This window comes from Mustela nivalis, assembly GCF_964662115.1.
Source record: "Mustela nivalis genome assembly, chromosome: 8".
In the NCBI taxonomy this organism is placed as follows: Eukaryota; Metazoa; Chordata; class Mammalia; order Carnivora; family Mustelidae; genus Mustela; species Mustela nivalis.
In genome coordinates this window covers 141,986,761-142,006,076 of record NC_139027.1, presented here as the reverse complement: position 1 = coordinate 142,006,076, position 19,316 = coordinate 141,986,761, and the positions used below count along the sequence as shown (strand labels likewise).

The following is a 19,316-nucleotide window of genomic DNA, read 5'->3' as shown; positions in this document are numbered from 1 at the left end:
TCTCGGAGGACTGCAGGAGCTGGGCGCAGGAGGGGCTGGACACTGGGGACACCCCTGAGGCGGACCCCACCCCCTCAGGCTGCGAGGGGTCCCCAGAGCAGCCAGAGGACAAAGCACAGCAGGCAGGGCGGGGGCGGGGGCCTGGGATGGGGCCCGAGTTGGCTCTGCAGACGGAGGGCAGGGGAGGCCGTCCGGAGGAGGGCAGGCCCCGAGGCCACGACGGGTGCTCTGGCTGGAGGTCAGCTGAGGCGAGCGCAGAGAGGCGAGGGGTGGGGACACAAGCCCTGGTGTCCAGGAGTGCCGGCCAGCCCAGAGGCCGGAGGGCGCGCGGCGTGCTTCTGACGACCCTCCGCACGGAACCAGCCCTGCCGACACCTGGATTTTGGGACGGTCACCTTCTCTCTTGTACCAAATCCCCTCTGGAGTGGCGTGCGGATCCTGAGGGAGGTGGCTGGTCGCGGGTGTCCCGGACGCAGGTACCTGTACGTGACCGTCCCACCACGGCCTAGCAGGAGGGTCCGGTGTACTCAGAGGTTCCACGGATCGATTAAACTTGTTTCTCCGCCCAAGGCGTATTTCATTTACGTGAGGCCCAGCTGGGGGCCCGACGGAGCGCGGGACAGTGTTCAGTGCTGATTTAGCGCCGTGGTGACCCCACAGACCACCTTCGCTGTGGCGCTTCTACCTCCCAGCGGCTCCTGGGGTGCAGGGGTGCAGGCCTCCCTGCTTTGTGGTGAATCGAACCGAGCCTTGCTGGGGGGGGGGCATGGCTGCTGGGCAGTGTGCTTGGGGCCTGGCCATCTGGAGTCCCTGAAGCCTGCTGCCCGGCTCTCCTGGGACAGAGATGACCCCGGACCCAGCTCTGGACCCACCGCGGTCTTCTCCACAGGCTGAATTAAGCAGTGGGCTTCTGCTCTCCGAAACAGCCCGCAGTGGAGCCGGAAGGAGGTGGCTGCGGGGAGAGGGGGCGAGCCTGGGCCTCTGGAGCCTCTCCCACGGGAGGCCAGCTGGCGACAGTCGCTCTCACCGGTATGCAGCTGCCCCTCCGGCCAGCCCACCTGCCGCCCCGGGGAAGCCCTGCTCTGCCCGCTCAGCAGCAGTGCCGCACTGAGTTCATTAAAACATGATCTGCCCATTTTCAAGTTCAAGAGAAGGGAAGAAAACCGCACGTGGTGGTCCCTGGGGTTTTCGCTTCCGCCCCATAGCTCAGCATTTAAATTTTTCAGAACATCCATCAATAATGCAGCCGGCTGACCTGCCCTAGAAAAGCTTCAAAGCTTCCCGCGTGGCCCTGCGGCTTGGACGCCCACGTGCTGGTGGAGCCTGGGCTGCCACCCCGCCTGAGGACGGTGTCCCCACTCCCGGGCCTGTGTCACCTGCCCGGCTAGAAGCATGTCTTCCTGCCCACACTGGGCATCGGCAGCGGGTCCTCTGCAGCGGGCTGGTGGCTGGAAGGTGGGTGTAGACCGAGGCTGAGAGCCTGGTGTCCACAATGCAATGCATAGAACCTGTCGGGTCTCTCCTCCCTGACCGAGGGTGGGGTTCTCCTCCTTGCTGGGTCAATGCCAGTGTCCTGAGGCTCCTGCCCTGGGCCACGTGCCCCCTCCCGCTTTCCTGCCTGTCACTGCTGTCACTGCGGGAGCTGAGAAGTGAGTCAACTCAGGGCCTCCCTCCTGCACTTAGAGCTCCTGTCGCTCAGCACCCGGGTGTCTGATCTGACCCTGGGAGCCAGCAGGAGGGCGCCTGGGGCAGCCGCTGTGGGAAGAGGGGGCACGGCGCTGAGGCAAACGGGCCGTAGGTCCTGAGCACTCACTCACTGCGAGACCAGTGACCCCGCGCCTGGCCCTGGCCCGAGTGAGCTGGACAAGGTCCAGACAAATGCTTGTTCCAGGCCTCACTGCCGCACGGTCACCACAGCCACTGGTGGGGACACTCCACCTGTGCGTCCGGCTACGAGTGAGTAGACACTCACGCACCATTTGGGACGGTGTTAGAAGGGACGAGCCCGGACACGCACTACCCCGTGGATGGACCTCGACGGCACGGCGCTGAGGGAGTAGACACGAAGCCACAGTCTCCCGGGCCCCCCAACATGAAACGTCCGTCATTGGCCTGTCCATCGAGATGGTGGAATAGTGGTCGCCGGGGGCCGGGGGCTGGGAGGCGGGAGTGCCTGCTAGTGGGGACAGTCATTTTGGGGGGATGAAATGGCCCTGGAAGCAGGTGGAGCGGTGCCTCACTGCTCTCCGCACACTCGGGGTGTCTGAGGACGCCTGCCCCGCCCGGGGCTGCGTGATGCTGCGGTGCCCCCGACAAGCCTCAGTGCACGCCCGTCTCCTCGTCCCCCACCACCGGGTTTGCTTTCTGCTGCATGAAGCGGCAGACCTGGGTGAATCAAGAGGAAACGCCAGCACGGCAGGGATGGCGTCCTCCCTCGCGGTCGGCGTGGGGAGTGAGGCGGGAAGGGCTCCGGGTGCTGATCTGCAGTGCTGGGTGAGCGGGCTGCTTGGCGCCCACCCCCCTGGCCTATCTCCCCCTTCCTCTGCTGGGCCAGATAAGAGATGAGCTCTCAGGAATGATCACTGGGGATTGAGGGGTTGGAGACTCTGGGAAGAATGAGAACGGGTGTCCTGTCCAGGGAGATGGGGCTGCCTTGGTCCCTGAATCCTGGCGTGCCTTCTCCTCGGAGCCCCTCCCGGCCACCCACAGACATAGCATCTGCGCTGCCCAGGGCTGGGACAGGCATGGCCATGCACACACACCTCACACCTGCCCAACGAGCAGCCATGTGCCCTAGCTCTGGAAGCCAAGCGATCTGTGGGGCTGGATCGTTCTCTGGGTGGGGCTGTCCTGGGCACTGTGGCATCTCCCCCAAGCTGAGGCAACCGAAACTGTCCCCAGACTTCCAGTCTCCCTGCGGTGGGGAGGGAATCACCCTGGTTGAGAAGCATGGCTCTAGGGGAGGAGACAGCCAATAAATAAACAATACCTGTCCCATCAAGGGCTGTGTAGGTAAGGGAGGCGGGTGAGGGGGCGGAGGGCCTGGGGGTGTGAGGGCTGCTGGTTGATACAAGCTGGCCAGACAAGGCTTCTCTGCTAAGGAGATGCTTGATTAGCCAGCTGGTGGGTATCCAGGGGAGGTATGTTTTCAGCAGAGGGGACATCCGGTGCAAAGGCCCTGGGGCAGGCACTCTTGTGTGGCAGGGAAGGTAGGCCAGTGAGCAGGGGTAGGGTGAGCCAGAGGGTGGAGAAGGAGCAGAAGCTACCGTCGGACGTCACTGCGGGGGACACAGGAAGCCACAGGAGGGTCTGAGAAGACGGAGGGTCAGATCTCTGCGTGGACAGGATCCCCTGGCTGTTGAGTGAGGACAGATGTAGGGGCGGAACAGAGGCCAGGAGAGGGTCTGGCCGATGCCAAGCACAGATAACCGGGAGGCCGGGGCAGCGCCGCGGGAGAAGGGTGTTTCCCACGTTGAGGGTGCGGTGTCCGTCAGCACGGCTCGTGTGTAACGCGGGGAACGCAGCCCCGGCCTGTGCACGCAGGACCAAGCTGTGCAACCCCCGGAGTTCCAGGGGGCGGAGCTCGAGGGGCGGGGAGTGGGCGGTGCTCTGGGGGCGGTGCTCCAGGGGGCGGAGCTCTGGGGGCGGGGCTGCTGTTTTCCTCGAGGTGCGGTCCCTGTCCCCCACCCCGCGCGGCTGCGACAAGAGGACGCTCCAGCTGTTCTCGTGGGAAGAGGCCACCGCGTGGCTCGGGCTCGCGGGGGGCTCTGCCGTCCCGCCTGGCGTCTGGGGATCCAGTGGGGCGCCCGGCCCGTGTGCGTGTTGGGGCCCCGCCGCCCGCGCCCCCCTCCCCACCGGCCGCCCCCGCGTGCGACCCAGGAGCACAGAGGCCGGGCGGGGCTCGTCCCTTCCTGTCTGCTCTGCTGCCCTTTCCGGGGTGTCCACCATCCCCGACCCTGCCGACTAGGCCGGCGCTGGGAGCTCGCACGGGGCTCCGGAGCAGCCCTGAAAGCCAGCGCGGACCGCCCGCCGCCGCCGGCCTCCCCCGGGGGTCAGGGTTTCCGTGTGTCCGTGTGTCCGGCCACTCGGGAGGGGAACGCGCGGGGCCCGCCGCTGCTGGACGCTCCCTGAAGCCGAGCAGGGGGACGGCCGCACCCGGTCCATGCCAGTGGCGGGGAGGGGTGTGGGGCTGGTGCTTCCTGGGGCGCCGTGGGCGAAACCTCCTCCGCTGGAGGGTCTCCAGGATGACAGGACGGTCCTGCTCTTGCTCCTAAAACCCCGCGAGGCCACGAGACACTCGTCCCACTTGTGTCAGGACACATTTCAAGTCGAGGAAGCGGACTGGCGAGGGTCAGCGTGTGGGGACAGGGAGCCTGTGGTGGGGTGCCCAGTGACCCAGGGATCTCTGCCAGGGTAGGCAGTGGCGGATCTGAGACACCCGTGGCACAGCCACGGGGGCAGGAGCGGAAAGCTGTCCTCGCGGGGTTGGTCGCTCTAACCCACTGTAATGGGGGACGTGCAGGGAGCGTGCAGGGGAGCGGGTCAGCGGCAGGGCATCTCTGACTGGGCACACAGGAGACACCAGAGCCCCCCCTCCCCCGCCCCCAACCTTAAGGAGGCCTCTCCTGACATGTTAGTCATGTGAGAATGCTCTGTCTACACAGCTCTGCCTAATTAGACACGGTGGCAATTCTGTTTGTGGATTTTGGCTTTGTCAAGACAGCTCGCTCTGCCACCCAGATGCTGTCTCCAAGGTCATCTGCAGTGTTTCTCCCCCAGGATGCTACTGTTCCCTGGGTCGCGGGGATCAGTGTTCTCACAGGGAGACGAGGGGAAATGTGCAGACTTGTGCAGGTGTCTCGTGGGGAAACATGAGCTTTCTGCAGGGCTGGAGCCCCGGGGCCTGGGCCCAGTGGCCTGAGGGTCCACCCGCCGGTGGGATAGCAAGCCATCTTGTCCTGCCTCTATCAGCCATTCACACTTTAGTATAAAATTTTGGGTATGATCTTTCATGGACTGTGGCAATCTAGTATAAAAGTCCCCGAAGAGTGAGGACACCTAGGTTGGAGGGCTCGGTGGCTGTGAAGCAAAAGTCAAAGCAAATATGGATCTCTTCGAGCTCAAGGTGACAGGGGTCCCAGCTGTTTCCCTGCCCCTGGGTCTGCCCATCTGCCGGTCCTGCCCTTGTCATGCCCACCCCTCTGATATCTCTACACATTTCTTGAGCCGCTCCAGTGCCTCAGGCACCCAGCTGAGCACTGGGCAGTCAGTGGTGCCTGAACAGATTGGGCCTGCCCCCCAGAGCTTGTGTTGGGAGGGGAACTCGCAGTAAAGGAGCCAGTGAGCTCACGTACAGTCTCCTCTGAGCGGGGGGAAAAGAACCTGCCTGGTTCAGGGAGGAGGAGGGCACGAGCCGTGAGCAGAGTGACCACAGAGGCCTCCCTGAGGGTGATGTTTGGTAAGACAGGAAGAGCTGGGGCCTCAAGCACGTGGGGACAGGAGAGAGGCCCAGCGAGGCAGTGGAGGGGTGGGCCGGTCCTCAGCACTGGAGGAGCAGGAAGCTGGGTGGGAGCTGCAGGCGGCATAGGCTCAAGGTGCTAGGGTGCCTGGCGTGTCTCCGGCGCTGGCTCCCTCCTGCAGACCCCCCGCCGCTCCTTCTGTCTAGGGACCTTTGCTTCCCCAGCTGGGGTCCATGCAGGCCTGGTGCGCACACAAGGCTGTGCCGGCAGCGGCAGGGAGTGTCCACCAGCTGTCTCCGGACAATCACAACCTGTGGTCTGCGGACGTGCTAATTAGCGCAGACAGCTTGTGTCTAATTATTTCACTTGACTCGTTCAAGATTCAGAGACCATCTGCTCTGGGAGGGAGGCGGGGAGGGGCAGCTGGCGAGGGGCCCTTGGCCGCTGAGCAGACCCTGAGGCAGCTGGCCCGAAGGAGAGCCCCAGGCCCCTGGGTGGGACGGGGCTGAGAGGCAGAGGAGGCGGCAGACCCGCAGCAGGGCCTGCACGCTATCCAGGCCTGAGCAGTGGGCAGCTTGGTGCATTCCAGAAGTTCCCGAGAACACAGGGCAGAGGCTGGACCGCGGAGTGCTTGCGGGCCCGTCCTACGTCAGGGTCACAGGACTTGCGGCCAGGCGTGGGGAGCAAGGGTGGGGCATATGGGGTACACAGTGGCGCGGGGGCTCCGACAGGATGGGAGGGGCCTGGGCTGGGGGGCTGTCTTGACTGAGGTACGTGGGCTCTCTCCGCTTGAGGCGGGAGGGAACCACGTAGCTCCTCTGGGGGATTCTGCACCCATCAGTCCCCTGAGAAAGTGCGTGGCTTCAGATCTCCACAGTCCATTCTCGGGGCTGAAGGAGGTCAAGGGAGGACGGAGGACTTGGCTTCGAGCTGAAGGACAAGGCTGCCGGGGCCCGATACAGGCCATGTGTGGCAGTGCGGGACCCGCGTGGACAGAGCTGGGCTGAGCAAACTGCGAGACGGAGCCGGGCTCTGGGGCCAAGGGGAAGACTCTGAATTTTGTTGCAAATGAGAAAGGAGGCCACGGAAGGCCTCATGCTGGGTGAGGAGGGGCCGAGACTCGGGCGGCAGGAGGTCAGTCCGAGGCCTGAAGCCGCCTGCTCCTTCACGGACAAACGAAAACCAGGCAGGCCCCCACCGCCCCTCCCTGCGCAGCCGAGCGGGTCCGAAGGGAACGGAAGCCCGCCCTCCAGAGCCCGGCCTCTGCGGCTAAGAGCCAGCAGCGTCTCCGAGCTTTCTGAGGGTTGGGAGGCCTTGCCTCCTTCTGAAGCCAGACGGGTCGTGCGGACAGAGGCTCCAAAAACGCCTCTTACCTCCGAGCCGGTCCTGCGGTGGGGGGAGGTGTATGGCGTCGGACAGAGCAGGTGAGAGCTGAGCCGGACGGACCCCGCCCGCCCCTCTGTCTCCGGCGCCTGAAGTCCAAGCTCGTGAAATACGGAACAGAAGCCCTCTGTGGAGGGCGAGGCTTCGCTGGGGCCGGAGTCGGGGGCCGGGGGCACGCGGGGTCACCAGCACTGAAGCCTGGTGGAGATGGTGGGGCCTGGAGCTCTGAGGTCCGGGCTGGCGAGAGAGCCCGACTCCCCCTCCCCCGCCCCCCGCACGTCTGCCACCCGCCGAAGGCTGAGGACCGCAGTGTACCCCGGGAACCCCAAGGGGAGGACTGCCCCTTCTTCAGCCTCTCGTCACAGCTCAGGCGAGCTCATGAGCATCTGTGTCTCTGGGGGCTCCGTGAGGCCGGCAGCCCCATGGGAACACGGAGCAGAGGGCCCACGGACATAGGGCCACCAAGGGTGGGTCCCGGGATGCTGCCCAGGCTGTGGGGCACCTAACACGTGGCTGGCAGAGGTGAGGACCGATTCTATGTAATGGTAAAGCCTGAAATTTAAATGACTGTGCGTGGCAGGGGGCTACCCAGACCCCGCTCTCGCAAGGCCGCCTCCTCATCATCCCTGAGTTCGAAGACTCCCATTACAATTAGGAACCCCAAGACAGGCGGGTCAGGCCTCTAGTGTCTCCCCCAAATTCATGTCCTCCTGGACCTCAGAATGTGACCCGATTTGGAAATAGGGTCTTTGTGAGTTAAGGTGAAGTCACGTTGGACTAGGATGAACCCTAAGTCCCATGACTGGTGTCCCCATAAGAAGAGGGAACGCAGGGAGACACCCAGAGAAGACGTGTGGCCCGGAGGCAGAGGTTGGAGTGGGAAGAGGGAGAGGCGCAAGCGGACTCCCTGCTGAGTGTGGGGCCAGCCGTGGGGCTCGAAGCCAGGACCCGTGAGTCACGACCTGAGACAAAGTCAGATGCCCAACGGCCTGAGCCAGCCAGGCGGCCCGAGGTTTTTGACCGAAGGAAGGACCCTGCTGAGCAGCGTCTGTGACTGCTTGTGACAAGTTGCATGTGTGCTGCCTGTCCCTCGGGAGAAGTGGGTGCCGGTCATTCCTCCCAAAGGGCAACAAATAGGACCAGTTCTACCAGCCCCCAAGGTTCAGAGCAAGGTCACCTCCTCTGAGAAGACTCCCCTGATTTCTCCATTGTGAGAGCATCTCATCAGCACATGACTTTGTGCAGGCAAGCCCCTGCGCCACCTGCGGCACCTTCATTTTGGTTCTGCTCCCACCCTCAGCCCCCGCGGCCTCGGTGGGGAGCGGCCCGTCTCCCCAGCTCTCTGTCGCCTGCGCCTCACTCAGCACCTTTGTCGGGATTTGCTAAACAAGGAAGGAGGACGCGGCGTGTTTATTCCTGTTCGGACCTCTCTGACGGCCTTCCGCGCAGCATCCGTCACAGGCTGCGGCCCACCGCCCCAGCTGATGGCAGCAGCCTTCTGGGAGCTGGGGGAGCAGTCCCTTGTCCCGTCCCCGACTGCAGGGCCTGGTCTGGCCGGGGCAGGCGCTTACCCTGGCCCCTGGGAGGTCCCCCAGTCACCCACGGAGCCCGAGTTCCTGTCCCCTCCCTCTTGCACATCTCCACCAACACTGGGCCAAGAATATGTCTGACCCCGTTGATCGGGAGCCGCCCAGCGAGCCTCCCCACCAGTCCTCACCCACCACCAGGGCCCATGCCTCCCCTCTGCTGAGCCTTCCAGGCTGGCATCTCTGTGCCCATTTCTCAGAGGGCACTGAGGCTGGGGTTCTGGTGTCCCCCTAATGTGTTCATGACCAGGCTGCTGGCGAGGGTCACCCTGCAGTGTGCTGAGCCACGAGGTTGCATAAATTCTCTCTCGTGTGACGCTTCTGCCCCCGGACCCGCCGCCAACTGCCCCCTACAACTGAGGAATGCCAAGAAGAGCACCTGCTGCCTTCACAGGGTGGGCTGGTGGCGGGGGTGGCACTTCCCATGCTACCCCCTGGCATTTATCTGGAAGGTGCAGATGGGGGCAGCTTTGTCAGGGGTGAGGTCTACACTCGAAGTGTTTGGTGCCCCCATCTCCAAACCTGCCAGGATCACCAGGTGTGGGGAATCAGTCTGGGGAGTGACAGCTTGCCGCAGCTGGGCTCTGGAAACCCACACTCAGCAAGGTCCCGGCTCTGGGCCCCCGGATCAAGGTGAGGTCGCCCAGACCCAGGTGCTAAGTCCTGCAATGCTTCTGGGGAGGGGAAGCAGAAGGGCATCAAGATGAGTGTGGCCAAAGGCTCTGCAAACGAACCCCGAGCAGGGGAGTGAGAAGCACAACTTGTTTGCTCCGAGCTCAGCCAGGGTCTCCTCCCAGTGCTGGGAGGAGTCAAGTACTTTCAAGGGTAAACTGACTCATGCAGTCTTTAGAGCAGACCGGCCTCTGGTCACCACGCAGGCAGGAGGCCGCCACGGGAGGCACAGAGGCAGGAGAGATGACACTCCTCTGGGCAGTGAGAGCGCTCAGAGCCGCCCTCCGGGGGCCTTCACCGGAGCTGCTGCTGACCCTTCTGGGGGTCCCGGAGGCAGGTGACTAGGACAGTGTCATTGACCCAGATGGGAACATGTGGCCCGGTGCCTGGGCACGGCCCTGCACTCGGTGAGTAAACGCCTCTCCGGCCGCCGCCGCAGCAAAGCCTCCTCACCCTGCCTTCTCCTGAGGGTCTGGCCCTGGGTGGGGTGGACACTGGGGTCCACACGGATGGGGTGAGGGAAGGGGGTACAACACAGGTGCCGGTGAAGCTGGGAAGCCCTTGTCCGTGGCACCAGATAAGTCACTTTGGCTCTGACAGTTCCCGGCCCGAGTGGAAAGTGGCGCCCGTCTGTGTGCCCCGTGTCATCAGGGCGGGAACACCAGCGTCGGACGCAGTACGGGTGTTCCAGGCAGGGGTGCGTCCTCACGCTCCCAGACAGTCGCTAACGGCCCCCAAACCCAGGACCCCGCTGTGGTCACCTCCTGAACAGCACAAGGGTCGGACCTCGGCCCCACTCACGCCAGCCGCGCCTGCTGGGAAACCGTGTGCAGGACCTGCTCCTGGATTCGCTCAAAGGGCTGCGCTGAACGCTTAGGAACGGCTTTGTTGAGCTCTTTTCTCCGGGCCAGGAGCTGCAGGAGACAGGCCTCCGGGGGACCCAGCCTGGGCTGGGGTCAGCGTCTCCCACATGGGCTGCAGGGGCCAGGCCACCCTCCCCCGGCCCCCCCAAGGCCCCCCCTCACCTCTCGGTCCAGGCCAGCTGCCACGGTCACAATGTCCCCTGTCTCGCTGTTGATGGTGAACATGTTCTGGGATGGGCTCTGCGGGGTTTGGGTCACGATGCGGTACCGCACCATCCCGTTGGCCGTGGTGCTGTCGTCTGCGTCATTGGCCGTGACGGTCATCACATAGGTGCCTGGGACAGAGAATGCATCTCAGATGGGAGCATCTGCTGTGTCCGCCGTCGCCTCCGCGCACACCCCCGGGCAGACCTTGCCAGCCCATCCGGGTCTCTCGGGGGATGGGGTCACCGCGCACCCTTCCCACAGCCCACATTGTTGGAGGAGGGGCTAGAAAGCAAACCCGCCGCCCCTACTTCCCCAAGGGGAACCTTCCAGAGCCCAAGGTCCAGAGCATCGGGACTGGCCCAGAGAGGAGGGAAGAGCGCCGCCGGCCGCGGGATCAGCTTTTCCAACTGCGAACGCGGCGCCTTCTCCCCGAGCCACACGGCTCAAGACCCGGCTGTCAGGGTTTGCCGGGGCTCCGCGGAGCGCACGTGGGGTGTGGTGCGGCAGGGACGCGGAGGCTCCTGGAGAAGGAGCAGGGTCGGGCATGGGGCGGCTCTCCGGAAGGCGGGAGTACGTGCTTGAGGGACGCGCAGGAAAGGAGCTGACAGGGGTCCCTGCAGGGGAGGCTGTGCGCAATGCAGGGGTGGGTAGCCTACGTGCAGGGGTGCCTGTGGGACACGTGGCTGTCTGCGCCCCAGAGCCGCCCCACAGCTCAGTGTCTGTTTCCCCGACCATGCGCAGGGCTGGGCTCTGGGGTGGCACTAGCACTAGGACGGCCCCACCCTCTGCGGGCGGCACCTGCAGGTCCCGTGGTGTCCCTTCCCTGCCTTGCGAGGCCCTGGTTGGGTCAGCACATCCTCCCCCTAGCCACAGTGATCAGTTTAGCTACAGGCACCTTATCCATCACAGTCAGCGATAACCACGTTTGCTGGGATTTCTGGGACTCCAACATGCTGTGCCTGCCATTGGGTCTGCCAGGGTCAGTGAGTAAGGCTGGGGACAATGGTCACTTTCTGGCCACAAATGAAAGGGCTGAAGGACAGGGCCATCTCAGACCCTCAAGAGGGACTCTGGTGACAGCTTCTCCCTAGGAAGCCCCTGGATCAAGCTGCACCTGAAGCTATTACCTAAAGATTTTTAAATAAGCAGACTCTTTTTTTTTTTTTTTTTTTAAAGAACAATTTTAGGCCAATGGCAAAATTAGGGGGAAGGTACCCTATAGACTTTTTGTATAATCGAGCCCATGACCTCCCTTTGCACCTTATGCCGTTTTAGTTTGAGTTTTTGTCACTTGCAACCCAGTGTTCTGACTCTGCCTTGATCCACTGGAGTCTTGGGCCTGGAGGTCCTTGTGCTGAGCAAGTGCTTTTAGCTCAGTTCCCAGCTCCAGAGCAACGTGCTTTCCGGGGCCCTGCAGGGGCATGGGGAGTGTGGACACCTGCCCTGATGCAATCCTTTCTTGGGAGCTGCTGTCTGAAGCTTGGGCTGAACTGGGCTTCGGGTTTCAACTGTACAGCTCGGGGGAGGGGCTGTACGCATCCAGAAACCCCATTTCAGCTGGACCTCAACTTCCTCATGAGCTCCTTGATGAGGTCCCTGCTCCCACAGTCCCTGACTGGCAACCCGGGGAATCAGTTTCAGGGTGGGGGAGTATTCCCAAAGCTTTAGAATCTCAGGCTCAGCATCAAATTTGGGGCCTTCGAAGAGCAAGTTCTGGAGGCAGAGTGTGTGCAGGCTGGATGTGGCCGAGGCTCTTGGTCTCCAGAGCCCGCCCCGTCAGCCTGCGTCCCTCCAGATACCCTTGGGTCCTGGGTGTGCAGGACTCGGGTCTGAATGTCCAGCAGCAAGACTGGTCGTTCAGTTTTGGGCTCGTCCCAACATCGCCTTACGTGCAGGCATCCAGCTTGTTTGCTGCCTTCAGGAGTCTGCTTTTCAAAAAACCAAACGAGAGACTTCCAGAAATTCTTTTCTGATTGCAGAAATGAAACACACCCGTGGAGACTGGCGTGTTGTCACGGGAAACTATCAGCAGGTACAACGGCGGAAAAGCCGGCGGGGACCCCCCCGCCCGACGCACCAGCCGTGGCCGCTCGGCTCAGGATCCCGCCGCGGAGCCCGATTCTCAAAACTTTACCGCGGACACACGTCTGGCTCCTTCTCTTTGAAACAACAACAACTTTATTACTGATCCAAGAAAGGAAAGTCAGGCATTTTCACGTTCCAGAAAGGCAAACACTCTAAAAATAACAACGCTGGAGACCGGCAGGGAAATACGGGAAGGGGCACCCCCACCCCCCACAGTGTCCAAGCAGCTCACGGCCTCTGCTTCGGGGTGGTTCGCCGTCTAGACCCAAATGCCTTGAACGCGTGTCCACCTGACAAATCCGCCTCTAGGAATTCATCCTGTGGGAGAATCACCGACGTGCGACAGAGGATTGGTCTGTGCCCCCAGCCACCGTGCTGGCTCGGATCCTGAGAGCAAAGCCCCAAATCCTCCACAGATATTTATTAAATATCTACCGCGGGCCAAGCACCATGTTCAGCATCGCACGTCTGCGTGCAAAGCAGATGAACAAAGTCCCTGGTGCGCGGGTGGGTGTGACTGTTAAATCCCGGCATGTGGGCCCCCCCTCCCCGGGATGGAACATTCTGTATCTTGATTTCGTCAACCCCAACATCCTGGCTGGGATATTGTGCTGTGGTTCTGCCAAGACGTGACTGAGAGACGGAACACACACCTCCCGGCAGCCAACCCGGGCGCAGACAGAGCTCTATCCCACCGCCCGCGGGAACCAGCCCGGGGGCCGCCCACCGCCTGCGGGAACCAGTGGGGGAGGTAGCAGCTCCCTGCAGGTCAGGCCTGGAGGAAGTCAGACCCTCCATCTCTAGTAACAATCCAGGAAGCCAAACAGTCATCCTACAACCATTGGCCCAGAACTGTGGGGACTTGATCAGTAGCTGAGAGCTTCCCCAGTTTTTATCCCGGCTTTGACTCAGGACCGGCCAGAGAAGTGGGCCTCCAGCCCGTGACTTGGGATGCCCACCTGCCACTGGGCCAAGCCCGCAGCCCGCTCCGTGCATAGCCTAGCAGCCCCTTTCCCACTCGATGCTCTTACCCGGCTCTGGAGAAGCAGAGCTCCTGGGGTGGGCTTTGCTCTCGTCCGCGTCACTGTCAGGGGACCGCAGGCTGTGGGGGCTCTGCTTCGGCGGCACTTGGCGTACGCGCCTCTAGCGATCTCCAGTACGAACCTCACGTGGAAACCCCCTGACCTGGGAGGCCCCCGTCCGGTGGTGTGGACAAGCCACGGGCACGATCGGTAAGTAGACGATATTAACCACAGGACAGCGGGTGTTGCTTAAATAAATTATGATGCTATCATAACCTCGCGGTCACGGACTAGCGTGAAGCCATCAAAATGTTGTGAACGGTATTTGAAATGTTCATGACAGATGTGCGACTCGCTGGAAGAGAACGGGGCCTCTAGACGGTTCCGCGTGACCCCAGCCTCTAGAGCAACAATGCGCTTATGCAAAGGAGGGGAGGCCAGAGGGCGTGTGGCGGGCGGGCCCTCGCGGGCGCTGTGGTGTCCCTGTGGGATTCTCTCTGTATCCTCCATGGGTCCTTCAGAGGCTCTCACTTGATTATCAGAAAGTAAAAAAAAAAAAAAAAAAAAAAAGGAAACTAAGAAAAAAGGCAACTGAGAAACAGAAGACGTGGTTTTCTGTTTAGAGCCTACATCACGACTCGGTTTCTCCCAAGAAGGAGCGATTCTGAAAGGCCGGCTGTGCCACCATTCCGTGGTCAAGGGGCCAACGCGTGTCACTGGGGCTCCCTGCCGTGCGTGGGAAAGGGACCAGGTCTGTGGAACAGCAGAGACGAAATAAGAGCTTTCAGGGTCCCAGGGCAGAGCTGGGGCCAGCGGAGAGGGGAAGATGCAGGAGGAATTTCTTGCTGAGAGCCTGGAGGGCCTTCGGGGAGGGGCGGCCTCCCTTCCTGTCTGCACGTGGTCAGACCTCACTTGTGTGTGCTGACCTGGGGCCAGGTTCTAACCTGGGTTGCACCCTGCCCCTGAGCTGTGGGTTCCTTTGCCGCTGTCTGCCCCAACACACGACGGTTTCCTGTTCAGACTCCTGTTCCGGCTTTGGTCACGGTGTTCTTTTCCCCGAGGCCCGGCGGTCCTCACAGCCTGCGGTAGTCTCTGTGGCCTCCTCTGCACCCTTCCGTGCTGGGGTTTGGGGGGATGAACCCCATGCCCAGCCCTAGAACTAGGGCCCTGACCGGCAGTGGCTGATGGCCATGACCTTGTAACCCTCCTAAAGGCTTGGGCAGGGCGGGTGGTCTTCCCTTGGGCACAGGGCAGGTGCGAGAGGGCTGGGAAAGTGTGCCGGGCCAAGGGCACAGCTCGAAGCAAGAGAACTTTATCATCTCTCAGTTCTGGAGACCAGAAGTCTAAAGTCAAGGTGTCAGCCTCAGTTGGTCCTAACCTCTCCTTCTTAAAAGTGTCACAGTCCTAGTGGCTCAGAGCTCGTCCTAACTAATTATGTCTGCAAAGGTCCTGTTTCTCAGTATGGCCACATTCCGAGGTTCTCGGGGGACCCAAATCTGGGGGGACACCATTGTATCCGATACCGGGATTAAGCTGGGGCTGAGGTGGGGGCGGCTGACCCCTGGCTAACAAGGCACGAGTCGAGAGACCTTTGCAACCAGGTGCCTTTCTCTGGCCTTGGATGACTTCTGAGGCCAAGCTGGGCACAGGGCGGGCCTGGGAGGGCTCCGTCCGGATCAGACCCCGCCGCCGCATCATCACTGAGCTTCCTACAGCCTGAGAGTCCTCTTCTGGAAGGTAGGATTCCCTTGTGGAGTCCTGGGGGGAACAGAGGAACTGCCTATGACCTGGTGCCTAGGACGTGAGCCGGGCCTGTCCCCGAGTGGCTGGACGGTGTGGCCCTGGCCTGCAGGGTGGGCTCCCGGCCCTCCTACCTCCGGCCAGCCGGGTCGCGCCCACACACAGCCTTGAGCCCCAGCAGCCCCCGTTACACGGTGTGTCCCACGCTGCATCGGTGCGAGCCATCTGGCTGCGGTCCCGGGTGTGCCGGCACAGAGGAGACGCTCGCACCGGCTGCTCACGTCTGCAGGCGCCGGCACGTGAAGGTGCATCCCCACTCCCCGGGCCTGGAGCGAAGCATCCTTCCAGGACTTTCTCTGGGCACTGCCTCCGGCCTCTCTTGCCAGCAGCGAGCTTTCCATTTTTCTTGGCAAATGAAACAGAAGATGGGATCGTGTTTGCGTCTAAGTGGGATGCTGCCCGCCGTCCGAGGTACGGCGCGTCTCTTGCCGGCTGCACCAGCAGGATCGGGGGAGAGAGCGGAGGGTCGGCTCTCCGCGGAATTCAAGTTCGAGCGCTGCCGTCCGCCTTAAAGGATTAATTTCACAAGCCTTAAACTGCAGTTTAATTTGAAAACTAATTCAGCCCCATAATTGGCTTTCTGCTCAAATCACTGAGGCTAAAGATTTAAATTCTTAATATTCAGATGACTTTCAAGTATCTGGCGCCATCTGAGCACTAGTCCGTGGCATTCGTCTCGGGAAGACCTCCGCCGGCACCGAAATAAAATAAATAAATGGGCCACTGATGGAATAATCTATTTGAGCAAAAACTCTGCATTATCTCGATGAAGGTTTCTCTCACTTCATTTTCAGCATATAGATTTCTCTGCTATTTTATATTTTAAGGTGACATTAGTTTCAAAATTTATAATATAGGCCCTCACACAGTTACAAAGGGTTAGGGAAATCAGGAATTCCAATTAAAGCCTTTTTTAGTTAAAAGACAATCACAGTGGAATATTACCCTTTCCTTGCGAGGTTCAAGAAGCCCGCCTGGGAGGGCTGATGGCCGAGCAGCTCCGAGCTCCAGGCCTGTCCTGAGCACCGGGTAGCCTCCAGAGGGTCAGGGGAGGGTTGGGGGTCCATGGAGTCCCGCCCTCGTCTGGGTGACAAGAGCTCACAGGATCTCTGCCCAGTGCTGCAAGCTGACCAACAAACCAAGGAACTAACTCAATGAGTAATGGGGGATGGATGAGGAGCAGCAGGGCAGACACCTGAAGGGGTGACATGTGAGCTGAGGGGGCATCCATGGGCCTGGACATCCAGGCTGAGGGCAGAGCATGTGCAAAGGCCCTGAGGTAGGAAAATGCTTTCCTTTCCCAAAGGCCTGGGATGTTTGCTTCTCTGCCTTTGCCGGGGTGTGCCTCTGTATCCCTTGTTGGCACATAGGTAGCATATAGATTTCTGGGTTCCTCAACCAGACGATGGACACCTTGAGGGTGGGGTTTATACAGAGAAAGGCCCTCTCACATACAACGTGCTCTTCTGTGGGAACACGGCCCGTGCTACGTTCTGGCCTTCTCCTCTTCCCGTCTCCTTCCTTCTGCCTGATAGCGGATGCGGTAATTGGAGGTGCAGCAGCCACCTTGTGACCACGAGGTGAGAAACCAGAGGAGGAGGCCTGGACAGCTTCAAGCTCTTCCCCAAATCCCTCCTGGTACTGTGGGTTTTCTGTGACTTGTGGCTAAATGCCTTCCTGACACAGACCGGAGAGAGGAAGCAGTTTGTACCACGCTTAGCACTGTGGCTTCCAACCAGACTGCCTGGGTTTAAACCTGGCCTCCTTTCTATGCCTTTGTTCCCTTATCTTCAAAGCGGGAGAAGAAAAGTGCTTAGGCCGTAGGGAGTCGTTCACGGGAACGTACATCCGAGGTGAGACGGCACAGAAGCACGCACGTACACGGCCGTGTGGGCACACGCAGGTCAGCTGGCTGACGGGCGAGTGAGGTCCATGCTTCGCATCCTGTCACTGTCCTGACGTGGTTGTGCAGGACGGTTCCCGCCGGCGGAAGCAGGTGTCTCTACTATTCCTTACAGCCCCGTACGGTGCCCACCGGCTGTTTGCTCCTACCTGGTGTCCAGGCCCCTTTGCCGGAGCAGTGATCCGGTTTTCCCTGGGGGAGCCACGCCAGCCACAGGCTCAGACCCTGTGATCGGAGGGGTCTAGAACTGGACTCTGTGCCTGAAGGAGGCTCGCAGTCCATGCCCTGGTCGTGGGGACCAGCCAGGCCGGATCCTGGGGATCTCCCAGCGCCCCTGCTGGTCTCCAGCAAGAAGCGGTCCCTCTCCCAGGGCTGTCCGCAGCACACGGTCGCGTCTACAGCTGCTGAGGCATCTTGTCCACAGCTTCCTCGAGACTGAGCCGGCAGCAGAGGGGAGAGTCGGACCGAGGTAAGCAAGGCCCTGGCCCGTCCCACTCCAGCCCCAGCACCCGAGGCTGCTGCCCGTCTCTGGACTTGGCTGTTCCGTGAGCCAATGTGTTGCCTTTCCCAGGGGGGTTTTGAGGTGGGTTTTGGAGAACCTGGAGATCGAACAGCTGAGATCAGAGTAGTGGACACTCTTGGCTCCAAACCTCAATGACCATGGCTGTACTAAACAGGACGGGTCACCCTACGGCTCTCATGCCCTCAGAGCCGGTCTCCTCCAGCAGCGACAGAGAGGATTTCATACCACAGAGAGACACCGGGGCTGGGAAAAGAGGGTGGGCGGGATGTGGGCTCTGCCAGGGACCCCGGCCCTGAGTCACTGCGCTGCTGCCCCAAATGAACCACCCTAATCTTAGAAGTTTTTTCTGGGTGAGTCAATATTGAATACATCTTTCTGTTTGTTTTCCCTTAGAATGTGCACCTGAAACCCTTCCTCAGCCCGTCATGCCAGAGAATAATGACTAATTTCTGGTCAGAGGTTTTCCTTACCCCGCAAAGGCACCGTGTGAAACCTTCTATTACGGTGATGCCCTGCCGGAGGGGAAGGCCTGGCGGAGACTGGTTCTGAGCCCCGGAGGCCCCGCCTCGGGAGGCCCCGACGTGCTTTGTTTGGGGCCACCTTGCCTTGGCCAGGCTTTCAAGGGAGCAGCACGGTGTCGCTCCGTCCCTGGCGCTATACCAAGCCGCGGCGTCCCCGTTCTGTGTCCCCGTTCTGCGCTGAGGACTGTCCCAGGATTAGAGACAGAAGCCGGGTCCCTTGAAAGTCTGCACCTCATGCAAACAGTCTATGAAAGGCACAGCAGGAACGGGAGAAGAGGACCTGTCCCGGGAGCCACACGGCCTTGCAGGCTTGCCGGCGTGCTCCGTGCATCCCGGTGGCTCTGTGGAGCTGGGACGGTGGTGGAGGTGGGGTGGGGTGGGGGCGCTGCTCCAATCTGCAGGCTTAAAGGCTTATCAGGATTTTGAGGAGACACGGCAATTTGCTGCTTTTGTTTTCCTAATGAGTAAAGCCGGTTACACATTTGGGAAGACTTTCTCTATTGATTTGTTTTAGAATAAGACGTGGGAGATTTGATTTGTTGTATCTGGGCACCTTCACAGAGTGTGCTGGGTCGTGGGGACAGAGGCCTGCCGTATCCGCGTTAACAAGAAAGCCCCCCATTGCCCGACCCCCACGCCCCCACCCCGGCTGCCTAGGGACCGGCCGCGTGGAGTTAATTTGCCCGCCGGCCGCCTGTCCCTGCTCCTCAGGGACCTTGGGGAGGAGCTGCCCGAGGTGCAGGCCAAAATAATGTCACCTCCCATTCCCTTCAGTGACACCAGGCTGGCTGGCATCTCGTGGTTCCGAGACAATCAATCGAAAACACAATTCACCTTGTTGAGAAGGCTGCCCCGGGGACGGAGCTGTGACAACCTGCTCCGGGCGGAGCGGTGACGAGAAACGCTTGCCTGGACGCGCCACCGTGGCCGTGGCCGGCCCCTCCGAGCACAGTACTGCCCCTGGGGACGCGGGAAGCCGGCTGGGCTCCAGGCTCCGGGTGCTGGAGCGTCCGTGTGCCCAGAGCCACCGGCCTTCCCAGGGGCCCGGGAGCCCTGCGGGGACGGGGTTCTCGCAGGCCGCCCCGGCGGGGTCGCCACTGAAGTGCGGAGGACCTGAAGGTCACGCGGTGGTGGCCGTTGCTCTGACCTGCCTGTGCCACCCGCATCCCGCTTCCCAGTGGCTCTTCCTGGAGGCCCGGAGGGTGCTCAGCTCGGCTCCACCTGCCCAGCCCCGGCATGGACGCTGCCCATGCCCGCAGGAGACAGCCGTGCCAGGCTGTGCTGCTCGAACT

At 61.5% G+C, this 19,316-nt stretch overlaps 1 protein-coding gene across 1 annotated transcript in view; it reads right to left on the bottom strand.

Moving 5' to 3' along the window:
* The window catches only part of CDH4 (cadherin 4), a 500,617-nt gene that overhangs the window by 31,463 nt on the left and 449,838 nt on the right, over positions 1–19,316 (bottom strand). The window contains exon 7 of the mRNA XM_082746383.1: positions 10,126–10,298. Coding sequence (XP_082602509.1) covers positions 10,126–10,298 — 173 coding nt within the window. The remainder of the gene's footprint in view (positions 1–10,125; positions 10,299–19,316) is intronic.